Raw genomic sequence first — 19,327 nt, 5'->3', positions numbered from 1 at the left:
AGTCACAGGCAGATCATGTTGCATTTTTAGAAAATTTATTTCACATGTAAGTGTGTTTATGTATGTGTACCATATGTGTGTGTTGGTGCCTGGGAAGGCTGAGAAGAGGGTATTGCGTCTCCTGGAACTGGAGCCAGACAGTTGTGAGATGGCTGCCACATGGGAGCTGGAAGCTGAACTTGGGTCCTCTGCAAGAGCAGCAAGTGCTCTAAACTGTTGAGCCATCTCCCCAGCCTCACATTAAGTTCTTAAGACAACACAACTACCTGCCAGCCTTTTCACTATCAAGAATTGGTTATAAGTTCTGTGCTGGCCACCATGACAGATATTCAGAGACACTCCAGGCATAAATATGCCATTCTAGAAAAATTATCCTGTATTGAAACTCTGTAGAGATTATAGTCTTGGTTACTATAGTAAAGTGCTCAAAGGTTCTAGGCCTGGAGTTGGTGTCCTAGGAAGGGTCCTTACCTCTTTCCCATTTAGATCTACTGTCCAGGCTACCTTCACCTTCTGTCTCTACAATTTGCCAGAGTGGCTGTTAGGAGTTAGCATCATCTGGGGATATGGTAAATGAAGGAGAGAATTTCCTAGCAACCAGGGACATCCATGCTCCACTCCCCAGTGGGGAAGAGTCATCTTTGGATAAGGGCTGCTCAAATGGAGCTGTGAACTAGGACAGGGCAGCTGTCTTTAAGGAAATTCCTAAGGAACAGTGATGCTGAGCCCCTAGCAAGTGGAACTCCCAAAAGCCTAGTGAATAAGTGCCTGTATTTGAGGGGCATTTGATGTCACCTCTGGGAACCCACTAAGTTTTCTTCCAAAAACATGGCTTTCAGAATGTCTCCCAAAGCAAAATTCCCTTCCAAGATTTATCAGGAGACTCCCCCAAGCTTTTCAGAAAGGCTAAACGCAAACGGATAGGCATGGAACACACACCAGGCACATGCCAATCAGAGGGGCAGGGGTGGTTTAGCCTCCCTGGTTTTCTCTGTTCTCCTGAGGTAATCACCTCACTCCTGGCTCTCCACTGGGCATGCCCAGAATGAAAGGATTCCAGTTCCTGTCTAAATAGGAGTGGGAGTGGAAATCCAAGTTCTCACCTGGTCAGCTCTAATAGGTACAGATGGGGCCTCACTGCAGCCTACAGGTGATGAGCACCTCAGACTCCATTCTGCCTTCTCTGAAATTACCCTGTCCTGGTAGGGGATGGAGGTAAGGCTCCTAGTCTCACCAAGGTAATAACTGGTGAAGGACATTTTTTGTAACCAAACTGAAATGGTCCCCAAGGTAATGTGAGTTGTTTATCAATTTTCCACCTCAGTACCGCAGAGTTAACCCCCAGGTCCCACTAGACACTGCCTTCCTCCCTTCAAAAGACAAGACTATTGTCATCTTTCTCACATGCTATTTATCAGCAGAGTCCCAAACACTTTCTTGGATAAATATGAGGACTCATTTAAAAAAAAAAAATTTTTTTTTCGAGACAGAGTTTCTCTGGAGGCTGTCCTGGAATTCGTTGTGTAGACCAGGCTGGCCTCAAACTCCTAGCGATCCACCTTCCTCTGCCTCCTGAGTACTGGGATTAAAGGCGTGTGTCACCACCACCTGGCATCATTTTAAATATTTCTACTGAGTATTTCTGGGCAGCAGAAAGAACAAAAAAACCATTGACTCTGTTCAAATCCATGCTCTTAACAAGAATACACTGTGCAGGATCACATGTTCAAAGCCAACCTGGGCTAGGCAGTGAGACCTTGTCTCAAAAGGTAAAACAAAACAAAGTGACAACTTTGAAGGTACTGTTACAGCATAGCCTGCTTCTCCTTCCAGGAAACGGAGAGTCATAGAGGGCAGTCCTCACTTTCTTGGGTGATTTTCAGGGATTGCAGATGTTTTGAGAACGTGATTGTGCGCACTCATGGAGCTCACAAAAGCCCCTGGCTGCTTATGACTCTGTTTCAGCCCTCCCATTTGCAAGCTAAAAACCAGACCCCCAGAAGCAAGGCCCTGATTTGTTCCCTTCAAAACAACTGAAGGAAACATTTTGAGAGCTGTCATCAATGAGTTGTGTTGTTCAGTTGTTCTGCCTAAAAGAATTGAAAGAAAATGAACAGTGGCTTCCCGGGAAACGATTTATTTTTTACAAGATTACTGACAAGATCCGGAAATTAATTCTCATCTTTCCAGAAGAACAGAGAGAGGCCCATCCACCCATCAGCATCCAAAGTAGACATTTAAAAAGCAATCTTTAATTGCCTACAGGGAATGAGAACCCTGCTTTTTCTAATGTTTTGTACATTTTAAGACAATGATCAAGTTCTTAAGAGTGAAGAACAACAAAATCAGCTTTCTTTTTTCTTTTCTTTTTTGTCTACAAATAGAGCAACTGCCTTAGAAGTTAGTGCTCAGGATTTTTAGTGACAAACCCCAGAGAAGCAATCTCTTGGGTTCTTCCACCCATCTAAATGGATAGTATAGACAGTGTGGTCAATGTGTGGCTTTCAAGTGGCCAATCACTGCTTCCTGGTTAAAAAAAAAAAAAAAAAAAAAAGAGATCACACCAGGGTCTTGCTTTGATTATCTGCTTTGTGGATCTTCAGTGGCCCCACTATTTGTAAATACTCAGTTTGCTCTTCCCTGACCTCTGCAGAGCCTGTGCCTCTCCTTCCTCGCCTTGCACAACTTTGTGAGCATCTGGAAGAGTAGTCCCCGAGTCGGCAAACAGCAACCTTACACTGTAGATAAACCACATCGTAGTTTTTGAGGAAGCTGAAGGCGTTGAACTTGAATTGGGCCACATTCTTCCCAGGGCTATGGAGGTTGGAGTAAGAATTGTCTTTGATGCACCTGACAGGAAGAAAAACTCAGACTTAAAAGGTTAAACAGTGTACAATATGAATTTTCTCCAACCCATATAACCAAACTTAGTTCTAAGGTTCTGAATCCCAAATGGAGTTCTTCCTACTTCCTTCCCTTTTATGAAGCAACTACTACTATGGCTTTAACACCATTGCTAATGGAAACCCTATACCTGATCATAAACAGAAAGGAACTGTTAAATACAGTGAAAACAAGTCAAGGTTTTAGCTGCAATCTTTGCCTTCTAGGTTTACCCTACTTTGTCTAAAGGGAAGGTTATGAAGCAGACATTATATTTTAAAATGTACTTAGATGCAGGCCAGGGTATGAATGCTTGACCCCCCCCTAGTATCCCCACTGCTCTGAGTTCAATTCCCAACACTACCCAAAGAAAGTATATTATTATAAACCATAGGGTGGTATAAGTGGTAGGTACATCAAGAGGAGATAAAGTTATATAAAATGTGCTATTAAAAAGAATCAGAGAAGTCAGAAAAAGGGGTCGACACAGGGCAGAGCAAGACAGAAGACAAATGCGATGAATGGTGGAGGAGTCTAACTGCTTGAATAAGAATGTTAAATATGAATGTTTCATATTTACACCAATGTAAAGACAGAAGAACAGACTACAAAAGAATACACAAAACATCTGACTGTATGTTCTTATGAGACAGTTGCTTTATCTATAAAGACATCAATAAACTGGAATGGAGTGGAGAACAGGTCAGCAGCTGTTCATCTTATTCAGAACAAACTCCAGAGAGAGCAGAATTGGCAGGAACAAGATGGGTGTTTTATAACAACAAAAGAAAATGTCAATCCTCTAAGAAGAGAGCCTTAACCAAAATAATCACAGCAAGGAATAGTCTTTATCCAAATATAATAATCGCTAATGCACCTGCAAGCAGAGCATGAAAATGTGGGAGGCAGAGAGAACCATAGTGGGTTACTATTATAATTGGATGTTTCACTATTCCTCTATCAATTGGTAGGTCTATTGGAAGAAAAGGTCAGTAAATGTAAAAGTACCAGAAAAGGTAAAAATGACCTAAGGAACACTATTAACCTACTAGATCTTGTTGACATTGATTAGACAGTCTATTCAACAACAGCAGAATACATATATTCCTCTCACGTCCAAGTAGAACATTCATTAGAACAGACCACATTCTGGGCCAAAAGACATTCTTTAATAGTCTTAAAAGGATAGAAATGCATTTTCAGGTGGCAATGGGATTAAACTTGAAATGAATGGCAATGATCTTTCTGGAAAATTCTCAAATATTTGAAAGTAAACAGCATACTTCCAGGTAACTGTTGAATCAAAAATGTGCTAAGAGAAATTTAAGACTATTTTGAATGAAGAGAAAATGATACCCATGGTGGTTTGGATGGCAATATCCCAGAGAGGCTCAGTTTTGAATACTTGGTTCCCCTTTGGTGGAACTGTTTGGGAAGCCTTGGAGAATGTGTGTCACTGGGGTGGGCTTTGAGGTTTCAAAAGACTAGTGCCGTTCCCAGAGTACTCTTTCTCAAGATGTGAGCTCTTCATTTTTCCTGCCACTGTCCCTTCACTCTGCCATCATGGATCCTAACCCACTAAAGCCACAAGCCAAATTAAACACTTTCTTTACAAGTTTCCTTGGTCATGGTGTTTTGTCACAGCAATAGAAAAGTAAATAACATGATACCCAACTTATTTGTGGGATGCAGCTAAGGCAACACTGGGAAGGATTTATAGTATTAAAATGCATATTATTTATAAAGATGTCCAATCAGTCTAAGATTTAAAGGCTAGAGAAAGGGGAGAAAATTAGCCTAAAGTAAGAACAGTGTGCTAGATGTGAAATCTTGATTCCTAACTTAACTTCTCACCTTACTAATATGATAAGCAGGGTCAGAGGGGAAGAACCTTTTCCCTCTAGAACTCCCTCTAGTCTAAGTATCTCATGCCACAGCTCACAGAAACCTGTGGCAGGTGCTGGCTTGTTCCTCTCTTGATCTTTGGTAGCAGATGTCTTACTGTTCCCCATGGGCTTAAGGCTGCTGTGGCTCTAAAACTGTCACCGAATAAATAATGCATTTCTTAACTAGTTGCTGGTTACCTCTTCATGAACATTTATCACCTGTCTTCAGATATGAAGACCAACTCGAAATCAGAACTGACGGGATCATCCATACCCAGGAGACTCCCACACCAGGATGTTAACATTAATTCATGCATGAAGGGCATGGAAAGGCCATTCTAGCCACTTCCTCCTACCCAACCCCTGCTACATGTGATCTCAGGAGCTCTGGAGCATGTAAGAGGTAGAAGGTTAACTGAAGGGCCCTCCATCTGTTCAGCAGCATTCAGCGGGATGGATGTGTGCTGAGGCGGCACATTTGGGGTCACCTATGCAACACCTTACTCATGCTTCTGCAAATAAGTCCAGAGAACTTATTGGTTCACCAAGCTGGACTTGGGAGAAGTTATTAACTGGGAGGAGAGGTGGTGTCCTTCATGCTATCTGGAACAAATAGACATTTGTGTATGTTCCCCAAAGAAACCAATGCAATAGCACCCGATAAGGAATGAAGGAGCTGCAGAGGCAAACAAACTTGCCAAGGTTCTCACTTGGCAAATCACTTGGTGAAACAAACCTGCTAGAAGGCATCTGGCTAGTTTAACTAAGAGCTTAGTTTGGGAAAACACATCAACCTATTGGTGTGAGCCAAAGTCCCAAAGATTTGTCCTAGGAGATGGAAACTAGAAAGGAAGGAAGGATTAGGCTAGAAAGGGCGGGGTAGGGAACCAAAGTACTGGATTGGGTCTTTGAGGGGTCAAGGGATGTTGTCTAGGGTTTTGTATTCCCCACTGTGGACAGAGGTCAGGAAGGGGCACCCAAAACCCTCCGACTTAGAACTCCAGTGTCAGAAATTGCAGGTTCCCCAGAGAAACACCAAATACATTTAACATCAACTAGGGAGAGTTTCCATGTTCCTTACCCTTCCTGGATCAAATCATGCTTGACTGTTGTGAAATCACTGGGGTCAGGAGAAGCCACACAGGTATCCACGATGAGCCTCAGATTGGGATTGTGGCTGTGGAGGGTGGCCTGGAGGAAGACCTCTTCCCTCTGATGGGTATAAGAAGGAGCTCCAACCCCCATATTCTGAGATTCGGGTGATTGGAGGAATGAAATCGATACATCATAGCTGACGTCGTCCTTCTGAGTGTCACTCCCGTGCACAATCTCAACTGCAGATTGGCCATCCACTTTGCAGGTGAACTTCACCTGGGGCACCTTGTGCCTCACAATGACTCGGCCAGGGTGGCCTTGTGCTCTGCCTCTGATGGAATTGGAGTAGCTGAGAGAGCCTTTCTGCTCCTGTGAAAATGAGAGAATTGGTAGGTTGTGTACCTGGTGCCTTGGTACTACCCTTTCTACAGCAGAGCTCCTTCCTTCTAATATGGGCCAGGTCCCAGATTCATGATGTACCCGAGGGCTGGAGTCCCTGGCTGGACCATTGTGGTAACAGCAGGAAGGTGTGTGGTGGGGGGTTGTCCCTTGAGTGAGGACTGCTCCTTCCTTCTTGTAACAGCCAATCAGAAGAACTTTGAGCTGGGTGGCAAGTCCACTATGGCTGCCTGGAGCTCCCACTCTTGAATTCCTCTATACATTCAATTCCCACTGCTCTGACCATACCTAACTTGTGTCTTGTACAGTCTCTGCCCTTGACCCCAACCTAGCTTTGGCTGTAGTTGAACTGCAGACCTGACCCTGTCAGCCTTGGCTCCTAGCCTTGCTTCTTGCTGATATCAAGCACATATCACTTCCAGCAGAAATGGAATGGGCAGCATGATGGGTAGGAGCTACCACCTGTACCTTTTCAAATGCCCTGTGTGGATGCCCAGAGGCACAGCCAGGCCAGAAACATTTCTGAACCATGTGTGCCTCAGATCCAGAGATTCTCTGCCAGGGGTCACCTTCCTCCTTGAAAGGGGGAGCTTCTAGCTTGGCTTTAGGGGCAGAAACCTCTCAGGTAAGAAGAAAATTTTCATAGCAAAAAGGATAAAAATGTCCAAACAGCAGGCAAAATGCAAGTGTGGTATTTGTGGCTTATGTCGGTTGCATCACATGGTCAGTTTGAATGAATGTGACCTTCATGGTGTCAGCTGAGCCTTTTGTATATGTACAACAGGGAAACAAGAAAACAGTGCCAGGACCATGTTTTGGACTATGTCACTGCCAAATATACTGAAAAGGGTGTCAGGGCGGAACAGTTCCTTCATATATACATGAGTTTCCTTAATTTCAATGCCATTATTTCATGAGATGAGACGGTATTTGCAGAGAATTAAATAGATACATATACTTAATGAGTCCTGAATATCCTAAATGTGTGCTTTCCATAGTGTGGAATATGACTAGCTGCTTAGTTAGGGACATAGCAGACAGACAGACAGACAGACAGACAACCTTTCCCCCCTCATACCCAGTACCATAACTTGCCCATGGTAGATATGTCCTAATGTTCAGTCAAGAAGCATGTTATAACAAATACTGGCTTTGAAACCGGGAGAATATTATCAAGCCCACTCACCATTCATCTATCCATCACACCCAACACACTACCCATGCCATTGCATTCAACATTTGTCATACATTATCACAGGATGAGTGAGTCTGAAAATCTCCAAATGGAACATTTCAGACAAATCAGTGAGCTGCTTCAGGAATGAAGTTCTTATTCTATGTACACAGGAAGTTTAATTTTTCTAAGCCTCTCTTCTTGGACTCCATCCATGGAAGGTCATTGCTTTGCTGTCGGCCTCTTACCTGCCTAACGGTGCCACAGTGGCCATAAGGAATATTGAAGACGAGGTAACGCCCGGTGACTTGGGGGCGACACATCTTATCATTTAAATGGATGTCCCAGGAGGAGTAGCCTAATCTCCGGAGATAGCCTCGGTCAATGACGGCTTGGAAGAGGTGAGGCAAACAGGACAGCTGAGCTGAAGGAGAGAGAGAAGCTGGTACAATGGTGTGTGGCTTAGGCACTGTCTGTATGTTACCGAAGTACCACAGATAATGGTCTGGGGTGGGTTGGGCCTGCCTCAGCATCCCTTACTCCAGCAGTTCTTAACCTGTGGGTTTCAATCCCTGAGTGGGTTGCATATCTAATATTTACATCAAAATTTGTAACAGCATCAAAAGTATAGCTATGAAATAGCAACAAAATAATTTTATGTTTGGGGGGTCACCACAACATGAGAAACTGTATTAAAGGGTCTGAGCATTAGGGAAGGTTGAGAGCCAATGATTTAATCTATGACCTTGACTTGACTTCCACTGATGTGTGTGTGTGTGCTCACACACATGCTTGTGGAGAAGGCCATAGGTGAGTGTTGGATATCTTCCTTGATGACTGTCTAGTTTTGTGACAAGGTCTCTCATTTAACCCGGAGCTTGCTTGTTTGGTTAGACTTGCTGGACAGTAAGTCCCCAGGATCCTCCTGTCCTCACCTTCCCAGGGCTGTGATTACAGATGTGCACAACTGTGTCTGGCTATTATGTGGGTGCTCGGGATCAAACAAGTCCTCACACTTGCATGACAAATACTTTGCCAACAGAAACATCTCCCAAGTCCTGACTTTCTCAAAAAAAAAAAAAAAAAAAAAAAAAAAAAAGGCTTTGAAGTTGGGCCACATCCATAGGGAATTCTGCTTACAATCCTCCATACCCCATAGGCCACAGATCAGAGCCTTGCCCAGGGGATTAAAGGACAACTCACGACATACTCAGTCAGAACATATATCTGTTTGAAATGGACAGCACCCGAGTACAGAGGGACTCCTTTCCCGACCTTCTACTATCTAGGCAAGTGGCCTCCCTCATGGCCTGCCTGCCTTTTCTCCCCAATCGGCTACTCTCGGTTCCTTCCCCAGTCAGCATCAGGCCCCAGGAGGGAAGATGACTTTACCATTATCCTTGGGCACAAGAGAGTCAGCTGGACCTGTTGAGGGGAGATGAAAAGTGGATTCACTGGTCTGAAACACCAAAGGAGGACAGTAAGCTATTATTAGATAGCAGCTGGAGCGTAATGGCATGAGAACATTCCAGAACATGTGAAGAGGGCCTGTGTCTCCTGTCAGAGATGATTCTGACACACGCGAAGAAGCACTGAGAACACAGGTGTTATCAACAACAGCTTTGTGGGAGCAAAAGAATGATGAATATAAACACTGCTGCATGAACCAGCTCTTGGTTTCTGTCTCTTTCTTCATACAAGTGTGCTCGGGGACCCAGGTTGGGAAAAATGAATTCTGAGGCTATCAGGGACTTCTCTGGCTTAGCATCAAGACAGCACAGTATCCCAGGGCCAAGGTGGTTCAGCCCAGTAAATGTGCAGTCAGATTCTCTCAAGCCTTTTAGACACAATAGATCCCATTGGACTTGGGACATGGCCACATTGGTGTACGGTCCAAGAACAGAATGTGGGTCCTTATTAAAAGTGGGCTTCTGAGAGGGAAGGCTGAATGGTGAAGAGGCACAATAACAGTCAAAGTCTGGAAGGTACAGACACCAGAACAGACAGGTGAAGCTTCCATTTCATGGGTAGTGCTTGGCTTCGGGGGGCTGTGATGGTGTTTCTGTCTGGGTTCCATGTCTATCCGAACAGGGTTTATACAAGGTAAAAGTAATGGCCATAGTTTGCAGTCAAAATAACAACATAATAGATGAGGTGAACTCAGGTTTCTCCAAGTCTTAGAACTCTCCAGCTCTCTGAAATCTGCATGGGCCAATTTGGGGCTAACTTAGAATGATTAGAAGGAGGCACTGTGCTGTACAGGTGGTCGTCAGAGTTCCAAGACAGACAAAGCTGACGATAAAATATCTTTCAGGGAAGATAGAGGCAAAATCTTTGATGCAAAGGACACAGAGAAACTGGGACACTGCAGAGTATATTTTAGACTCTGAGGGTTAGTTAGGCCTGTGTTACATAGTGTCTCCAGGATGGGACCCTTGATGAACTCACAGACTGAGAGAGTAACAGGATAAGCTGTGCCTGGCCACAGCAATTGCTATGCTCTTAATGGTTCTATGAGTTCTTTGGAACTCATAATTTTTCAGCCATATTTCTGACAAATATTTCACAGAGCTGGAATTAGAGTAAGCTCATTAACAAAGTCAAGCCAGTGATAAGAATGTCATCACCACTAGCTCTTTGTACTAAAATGTGATGTCTTGGACAAATGATGAATGCCTTAAGGGTGGTGGTGCTGAGGCAGAGCCTGGGAACATTTTTTTGTTTGTTTGTTTGTTTCGTTTTTCAAGACGGGTTTCTCTGTTTTGGTTTGGAGTCTATCCTGGACCTGGTTCTGTAGACCAGGTTGGCTTTGAACTCACAGAGATCCAGCTGCCTCTGCCTCCTAAATGCTGGGATTAAAGGCCTGTCACCAAGTCCCAGCCAAGCCTGGGGACTTTTACAGGCCTAGGCCCGTACGTGCAGAGGAGCCTGCTCCTGCCTGCTAGGATCCCCTACCTGCGCACACCACACTGGCATCCTCATAGTGGTGGCAGTTGTGTCTTATCCAGCCAGCGTGGGCACAGCTCTCCAGAGAGTCCTCCTTGCCTGAGCAGCGCACTTCATTCATCAGGATGGGGCCTGTGCCTGCCCCAAAGTGGCTTCTGCCGGGAGCGCCCAGCGCGTGGCCACAGCCCAGGAGGCGGCACACAACTCGGGCATTCTTGATGTTCCAGCGGTCATCGCATACGGTGCCCCACACTCCCTGGTGCCGCATCTCCAGGCGGCCCTCACAGCGGTTTCGCCCGCCTACCAGGCGCAGAGGCAAGTCTGCAGAAGTCAGAGGTTTGGGTCAGGTTTCTATAGTAGACACTATCTCAGGATGACACTTGCAGCGGGATCCTTCTCTAAGACCCTAAACTACCCTTACTCTTTTTAGAGGCAACACTTTAACAACAAAACGCTGTTATATAATTTAGCCATTCTATCCTTCTACACAGATCTGAGCGCCACAGAATTCTTCAGGAGTCTTAACACTGGCAACAACCTCGGTGTTCATCCAGAGGGCACTACCACATATAAATACTTCCAAAAAAAAAAAAAAAGATTTAATTTTGAATAGAAAACAATAAAAAGCAAAACCTGTACAACTATGTTGCTTAATCATGAGGATACATTCTAAGAAATGTGCGGTTAGGATACTGTTATTATACACAAAGAGCCGGCTGTGGGGTCACTAGGCAACATGGTCTATGGAGCCACTTCTGTATATGGATACATAGTGCTCCATTGTTGACTGAATCATCCTTGTGGGAGGCATGGCTGTATTTATGCAGTACACATGACTGTAACTGTGAGGTGTCTCGCTCACAGACAGGTACCAAGTGATTTGTCTCTGTAACAGTCAGCCCTGCACTGCTTGGCCCAAAGAAAAGCCTTACTGATATTAAATCCATAGACATTAGTTCTGACTATAGTGTGATTGTAAGGATTCAGGCATTACGCTGGCCTGCCCCATCACCTGGCAGAATGCACTCAGGCAGTACTCTGGTCAGCCTAGGGTTCCATGAGTACTAGTCTGCAGGCAGCTGTAAAGGACCCCTAAAAGTCAGACCCCTGATCATTTAACACTCTCTTTTGCTCTCTCTTCTTTTGCTTTCTCTCTCTCTCTCTCCCTCCCTCCCTCCTTCTCTCTCTCTCTCTCTCTCTCTCTCTCTCTCTCTCTCTCTCTCTCTCTCTCTCTCTCTCTCTCTCTGAAACGCGCGCACGTTTTCAGTTGGCCAACTACCCCCTCTTTTTCTCTCCCCCCACTCTTCTGTTCCGGGTGCCTCTATGTCTCTTCCCTTCCCCCTCATTCCCCTTTCTAAATAAACTCCTCATTCAAGCTCTATCTGCCTGGAGTGTTACTCCCTCTGCCTTGCCACCTTGGTCACCTTCACCTGCTATGGAACCTGTTATGCTCTCCCACGTGATCCCTTACCTTGGGACCCCCACTCACTTGGGACCCTCACTCGGGACCACCCCTCCCCCCTTCTCTAGCTTTTATTCTTATAACTGTAAAGAAAGAACAACATTTTGGTGCCGAAACCCTGGCAGTGATGGTCTAGTGTCGCTGCCCTCTCTTGGCCTAATTGGTATTAAAACACCAAAAGCAAGATACTTGTATAGCTAGAAGAATGGGCTGAGTTTGCAGATCAGTGGAGAGAGTATTCCCCTGGCGAGGTCCTGGCTTGCATTGAGCAACAGGGAGGAAAAAGTGTGACTCATGAATACATGAGGGGATCTTTTGAGCCAGGTCTTGAAGGCATGCATGACCCACACTGTGCAAATGTCAGCATGTAATGTACCTACAGGCTTGTAACTCTTTCCTGTAAGGGGAAAGAAATCTAAGTGAAAAAGAAATGTGAAAAAGTGAAAAAGAAGGATCATAACAGTATCAATAGACACCTTATCATTTTAGTGAGTAGAAAGATGCAAAATCTACCAGGTGAAGGGATAATTGCCTCATGAGTGTAAAATATTAGAGGTTTACAAATGTGCACTCTCACAGGCACGAATTTCAGCTTCAAGCTGAAGGGGAAAAATCCTCTCTGTCATTTCAGACCCCAATCAATTGAGCACAGGAATGCTATCCATGATGTTTTACTTTCTTGGCATCAAAATGTGACAAATGTTGTTTTGTTTTTTTCGTCAAGAGTAAAACAATTTGTTAAATGCTCAAAAAAAAAAAATCTAAAGAACTTTATCTGCCGACTTTTTAAGGAAAAAAAACAAAGTAGTTCAATTTTATAGGCAACTTTTTTTTTGTTGTTGTTTTTTTGATCTCATTACTTAGTCATGGCTAGCCCCTGGAACTTCTTATATAAAAAAGTCGATTCAAACTCATAGAAACTCACATGCCTCTGCCTCCTGAGTATTGGCAACTGAAGGTATGTGCCACCATATCTGGCATTAGGCAATATTTTTTATAAGGGCTGGGAATAAAGGGGAAGACCATATTCCTCAGGTGCACTTTTAGGTGAGGGAGATGGAACACTGTATTAACTACACAGAGGGAAGTCAGGTAGAAAAGTTATCAACACATGATGAGATGAAATGTGGTAGCATAGAGTAGAGAACAGAGTTTTACTCTGGCAACAAGCACGGTGATCATTACCAGGTGGTAGAGTCACTTTTGTCAAAGTTGGAACTGTGGCTGAAAAAGAAATTGGTGAAAAGAAGGGATTAAAATGTGGCTTCATTGAAATTCTACATTAGACTAAGGGTCTACAATAGTAAGCCTGCTCCAGAGCAGTATGCATGTATTGTGTGTGTGTTTGCACATGTCAGTACAGAAGGGTGTATGGGAAGATGGTGTTGTGGAACACGACTTAAGAACACTGTTATTGTGCACATCTCCAGTGTGCCAGATAATCTAATCCCCTACAAAAGCTAATCTAGGGGATTTTATCACTGCTTTAACATTGAAAAAATGGAGACTCCAGAGCAAGTCTCCTGTATAACAGGAGCAGGTCATTCTCAGCTTAAACCCTCAAGCCCCAGGGCCCATGTTCTTTCTAACTATTCCGTGTTCTGGGAGCATAAGCTGTGCAGCTCAGGGCGGTGATCTGGAAAAGAAGGAAAGTAAGGGTTAAAGGTCACATTAGTGACAGACAGAGCAGCAGAGGGCTTATTACTGAAGACAGAAATGTCACAGGGATCACAGGATTCTCTAGCAAACCCAGGACATTGGAAGGGCCTTGGATGAGTGTTGCAACACCTGGTTTTGTCTTGCCATAGCTCTGTGATCTTAAACAAATGTGTTTCTTCTTTGTAACTTACTTTCCTCTGAAATTAAGAGATCATTTCTACATTCTCCTCCTGGCTCTGCATCTGAGGCATGTTAGCTGTTCATCCTGTCCCCAGCATCTACCTGCCATCACAGTGTAGAGTTAAAAGCAGTGGAGGTCTGTGTGTTCTCTGGGATCTGACTGGCCTCTCTTGGCACCATTTTCCTCTCTTCTGACTCCTGGGGAAACCAGACCCGTTATTCTGGGCCTGTTTTTGTTTGGTGAAGATTCTCAGAGAGTGGCTCCCTGGAGCAAGGAGCATGGCCAGGGAAGGGGGGGGGGCTTGTCTGAAGTGGAAAATGGAGAAGAATGCTTTGGTTTGACCAGCAGCATGGTGTAAAACCAACAGTGTGGTGTAAAAAGAACAAATAAATATACTTTCTGTCACAACCTATTTGGTGTGTGTGTGTGTGTGTGTGTGTGTGTGTGTGTGTGTGTGTATGTGCATGCGCGCATGTGTGTGTGCTTTTTTGTTGTGTTGGCTAGGTCAAAGTATGACCTGAAACAACGGAACTAATGAAATGAGATATGTACCTTCTGCCCAGCTTCTCTCAGGTCCATCTGACCAACATTAGGGCAAAGGCAGAAGGTGTCTGCCATGGAAGGACCACTTCAGTGTCTATGTGAAGGAAATCCTCTTTGTGGAGAGGATGTGGGGTTTCTATGTATAGTGGGCTTATGTCATAGACAAAGTTCTGCACACTGAGGGTTCACGCCCAAATGGAAAGAGCAAACGCTATAGTTGTGTTTCAGTTAAGAAACTGAAAAGATTGCAGGAGATCTTGGCAGCATCTGTGTGTGAAGCAGAGGAGACTGTGCTTTGAATGAATGTCTTTGCATTAATCTTGATTTAATGGCAAGGGGATCATGAAACAGGCTATTTTTTATAAATATGATATGACAAACTAGAAACCCATTATGTAAGCTTAAGGACCACGATGGGGGCTTACCACTTGGAGAGGTCAGTTGTGCTGAGGTTGAAGAAGAATCTATGAAGAGTGGAAGAGACATAGCTAGTTTCAGTTGCCAAAAGAAAGCAGGAAAGCCCTGAATAGGCGTGACTTAAGAAATGTGACAGGCTGAGAAGATTACCAGACATCTTCTGTGCTGCAACTGAAGACTCATCTGTGACTAAACCCAAAAGAACAGGATGCTTTAAATTCTACTGAAAGACACTGAGGGCATTTTTCACTGTCTTTACTTGGTGGTCAATATAATCATTAAGCAGAATAAGTTTTGAAACAAAACTAATGAATAAAAACACACCTCTTGTTAGCATGGCTGGGTGGTCTAAGGCGCTGGATTAAGAAACACATCTCTTTAAATAGCACAATGGGAACTTACCATTTGGAGAACTTGCTTCTGCTGAGCTTGAAGAAGTATCTATGGACAAAAAGATGAGACATCACGATGTTATTTGCCAAATAGAAAGGGAAAGGCTCCCCTTGTGTTTCATAAATGTGAACTTCTGAGTTAGATGGGGACTTAGAAGCTGTGTTGTGTAAACATGAACATAATTGAGAGGGACTTATTGTGCTACTACAGTGTTCCAGACAACCCTCTAACCTAATATCCACTGTTAGCTGTATTTTCCAGAGAACATCTCCCTCAAATGGTACTATGAGAGGCTAGGTTAAATGTGAATGGAGTGTGGACTGAAGCAAGTTGTCCTGTTGCTGGCACCTAGTAGGGACACTGCCACCACTGCTAACTTCCTGGCTAGTATTAACCATGGCCGGTTCACAGGACTGGCACTGGAAAAGTCAACAGAAATTCTGGAACTGAAAGGGTCACTTAAGTAAAAGCACAGCAGGAAGTGTCACCATTGGACAAGACCAAGCAGAAGAATGAATTTCAGCGTTCTACCACAAGCTGAAAAAATAATACAGCCTGGAATACATAAAGAAGAAAAATCAGCAAATACGACTCAACTTGCAAGAGATCAAGCCTAAGAAGCCATGGGATAGAGGGAGCCCCAGGGGCCATGCTCATCTGCAGGGGGGCCAGACTGGACTGCCAGTCAACTCCTCCCACAGCCAAGAACACAACTTCCTTCTTTACTCCCACCATAGGAAGTTAAATTTAAATACAAGGCACAAAGGGACCATGGACATGAGGAATTGTATCTACCAAGAGCTGAGGAACCAGCTGTTAGAGGGTTTGTGTTGGATAACTGAAAATCAAATTATGGAAAACTCTAGAGGTCAACAGCAATATTTGTGAACTTAGAGTTCCTCATTTTAATTAGTGTAGGCTTGATTTCAGGTTCAAATAAAAAAATCTTGAGCTCAGAGATAGAATATCTAGAGGTCTGGACATATTGAGAAAAGTCTTACACAACGAGGTCTAAGTGGAAATATATGGAAAGATATCAGGACCTTAAGACTTCTGAAAACCTTGGATGATCTAAAAAAATTTGGATCTGTTGACTGTGAGGTCACTAACCTGAATAATTACCAAGAGTGTGTCCTCAAACTCCTGCCCCAATTGATTATCACCAAGAGAATCAGGAAGCCTCATTCAGATACAAAGGTTGATGCTATGATGATGAGGAGGATGAAGAAGATGAGGATGGTGAGGAAGAAGAGTTTGATGAAGAAGAAGATGAAGGTATAGAAGGAGAAGATGGCAAAGATGAAGTCATTGGTGAAGGAAAAGAATATGGACATGATGGAGAAGCTGATGAAGGTGAAGATGAGGAAGAAAGCAGGAAAGGGAGAGAGAGAGAGAGAGAGAGAGAGAGAGGAACAGATGATGAAGGAGAAAACTATTAATACCCCAAATGACTTGCAAAAACAGCATCAATCAGTCAATGGGTATTAATGGGATTGCTTGTAGCTTTGATAGGTGTTTACAAAAGCTGTGATACAAATTTCAGGGGACCCACCCACTCAGAGAGCCAAAGAGTAGTTCCTGTGGGACTCTGCTTTCCCTCACTTACTCTCCCATTGATAGTGGTAATCTCCAACACCAATCTTGGGAGCCCTGCTCTAACAGAATTGTAAAGGTTGTTGGTTTTTCATGTAAGTCTCTTGCTAAAGTATGGATAGCTATGATTATTAAGTCAACTGTGTAACTTTCAGATTGTAACAACACTTTTATTTTATGTTCAGCAACAAGGAAAGGCTTGGTAATGAGATTTTAACCCTTGGGGACAGAAAATAACATATGAAGGGGAGAAAAGGCCTGGTCAATAAGTTGGGTGGCTATGGAAGAATGAAATTAGGTCTAGATCTTTCACTCTGCACAAAATCAATTCAAGATAGACCAGAGGCCTTAATGTAAAACACAAAATGCTGAAACAGCTAGAAGACAACATGGGGGAAAACCCTTAAAGACGCAGAAATAGGCAAAAGCTTTTTGAATAGGCCTCTATTAACAGAGTAAATAAATCAAATAATTGAAAAATGGGACTACATGAACTTAAAATCTTCTGTACAGCAAAGGAAACCATCAGCAGAGTGAACACACAGCCCACAAAATAGAAAATTCAGACAGGTGGCTGTCATCTAGAATCCATAAAGGACTGCAAAAAAGAAATCCCTAAACCCTAAACTGTCAGTCAATAGAGAGGCTGACAATGGAATATACAATTCAAAAAGAAAGAAATGCAAACAATGAACAAGTACATCCTTAGCCCATCAGGGAAATGGAAGGTAAGACTACTTCTAGGGCTGGGGAGTTAGCTCAGTGGTTAAGAGCTAGTACTTCTCTTACAGAGGACTCAAAGAGCACCTGCCTTCACATCTTTACACAAACTCATACACATAATTTAAAAGAATTCTTGGCTCATTCAGAATGGCTGCAATCAAGAAATTAAATGGTCAAATGCTGGTGAAGATATGGAGAACTTATTCAATACTGGTGGAAGTATAAACAGGTAGAGAGAGAACCACTATGAAAATCCACATGAGTGTTTCTCAGAAAACCAAAACTACAACTCCGATATGACCCAACCACGCTACTGCAGAGTGTATACCCAAGGCGTCTAAGCCCTAACACAGAGACACTTGCATGTCCATGTTTATTGCTACAGCATTCACAGTAACTAGATGTTCATCACCAGATGGGTGGATAACGAAAATGTGATACACACACACAACAGAACTTTATTCAGCTATAAAGAAAAATGAAATGATGAACTCCAAAAGAGAATTTATTGAACTGAAGGTTATTATATTATGTGAGGTAACAAACTCAGAAAGAGAAATACCACATTCTCTCTCATCTTAAGATCCTAGTTTTAAATCTTTCTAGACATGCATATATAAGTATATGAGTACAGATATTGGTCAATTAACAGAAGGGGGCTGTGGGAGGAGAAGAGAAAGTTTTAAGAAAGAAGAGGGTTAATAGAACCCATGTGACAAAATAGAAAGGGGCTTACTAGAATGGAATATTACATGTATGCCATGTGTGGAGAAGACAAAAACAAAATGTGCATAAAATGACATGAGGGATCGGGTTGGCTGGTCGAGTTGGGGGCAGGATGAAAGGGGAGAGTGGAAAGAGATATCTTGATATAAGGGGCAATTTTGGGGTTAGGGAGAACATGGTGCCAGGAAAAGTCCCAGAAATCCACAAGGATGACCCCAGCTAAGAGTCCTAGCAGTAGTGGAGAGGGTGTTTGAACTTGTCTTCCCTGTAATCCGATTGGTGACTACCCTAATTATCATTAGAGAACCTTCAACCAGTAACTGATGGAAGCAGATGTAGAGATCCACAGCCAAGCACCAGGCTTAGCTCTGGGGGTCCAGCTGAAGAGAGGGAGGAGGGATTGTACAAGAAAGAAGAGGTCAAGATCCTGACAGGCAGGAACGGGGGAGCACCCACAGAGACAGCTTACCTGAGCTAGTGGAAGTTCACCCACTCTAGATCAACAGCTAGGGAGCCTTCATGGGACTGACATAGGCCCTCAGCATGTGGGTGACAGCTGTGTAGCTTTGATGCAGGGTCTCTAGCCATGGGATTAGGACATGTCCCTGATGCATGAACTGTCTAACCTATTGCTCATGCTGGGATGCACCCTTGATGTAGGAGGAGGGGCTTGGTCCTGCCTCAACTTGATAAACCATGCTTTGTTGATTCCCATGGGAGTCCTGCTTCTTTCTGAATAGAGGAGGAGTGGATGGAGGAGGGGGTAGACAGGAAGTTGGGGGAGAGAATGGGAAGAGATGAGGGAGGGAAACTGGTTGATATGTAAAATAAATGAAAAAATTTAATAAAAAAGAAATGTGACAGCAGAAAACATTACCAGAGGAGCTCGTCTCTCCTGCTGAGGATGAAGATGTATCTGTGTAGGAATCCAGAGAAGAAGGTGCTTTAAAATGAACCTTCTTTCACTGATTGGTATTTGATGCCAAAGTGATTATTAAATACGCACTTCCTAAGTTTAACATGACAAATGAGAAACTCAGCTCAGTATTAAGCAGCAGAACAGGGGGACTTACCAGTTGTAGAACTTGATTCTGCTGAGGTTGAAGACACATCTAGAGATCAACAGGAGATGCACAACTGTTTCCATTTGGCAAAAAGGAGGAAGACTGAAATTGGGTTTAACTTAATGTGATAGAGAGTATTACCAGAGGATGTCTCTTCTGCAGAGGATGAAGATGCATCTGTGT

At 43.6% G+C, this 19,327-nt stretch overlaps 1 protein-coding gene across 1 annotated transcript in view; it reads right to left on the bottom strand.

Moving 5' to 3' along the window:
• Positions 1-2,554: 2,554 nt before the first annotated feature.
• LOC127227793 (deleted in malignant brain tumors 1 protein-like) overlaps positions 2,555-19,327 on the bottom strand; it is a 114,285-nt gene continuing 97,512 nt past the window's right edge. The window contains 11 exon segments of the mRNA XM_051192126.1: positions 2,555-2,850; positions 5,851-6,233; positions 7,686-7,861; positions 8,830-8,862; positions 10,393-10,704; positions 13,031-13,069; positions 14,654-14,692; positions 15,048-15,086; positions 18,958-18,996; positions 19,154-19,192; positions 19,286-19,321. Coding sequence (XP_051048083.1) covers positions 2,559-2,850; positions 5,851-6,233; positions 7,686-7,861; positions 8,830-8,862; positions 10,393-10,704; positions 13,031-13,069; positions 14,654-14,692; positions 15,048-15,086; positions 18,958-18,996; positions 19,154-19,192; positions 19,286-19,321 — 1,427 coding nt within the window. The 3' untranslated portion in view covers positions 2,555-2,558.

This window comes from Phodopus roborovskii, unplaced genomic scaffold (assembly GCF_943737965.1).
Source record: "Phodopus roborovskii unplaced genomic scaffold, PHOROB, whole genome shotgun sequence".
NCBI lineage: Eukaryota > Metazoa > Chordata > Mammalia > Rodentia > Cricetidae > Phodopus > Phodopus roborovskii.
Note: the sequence above shows the minus strand (reverse complement) of the source record. Positions and strands in the feature narration are given on the sequence as shown.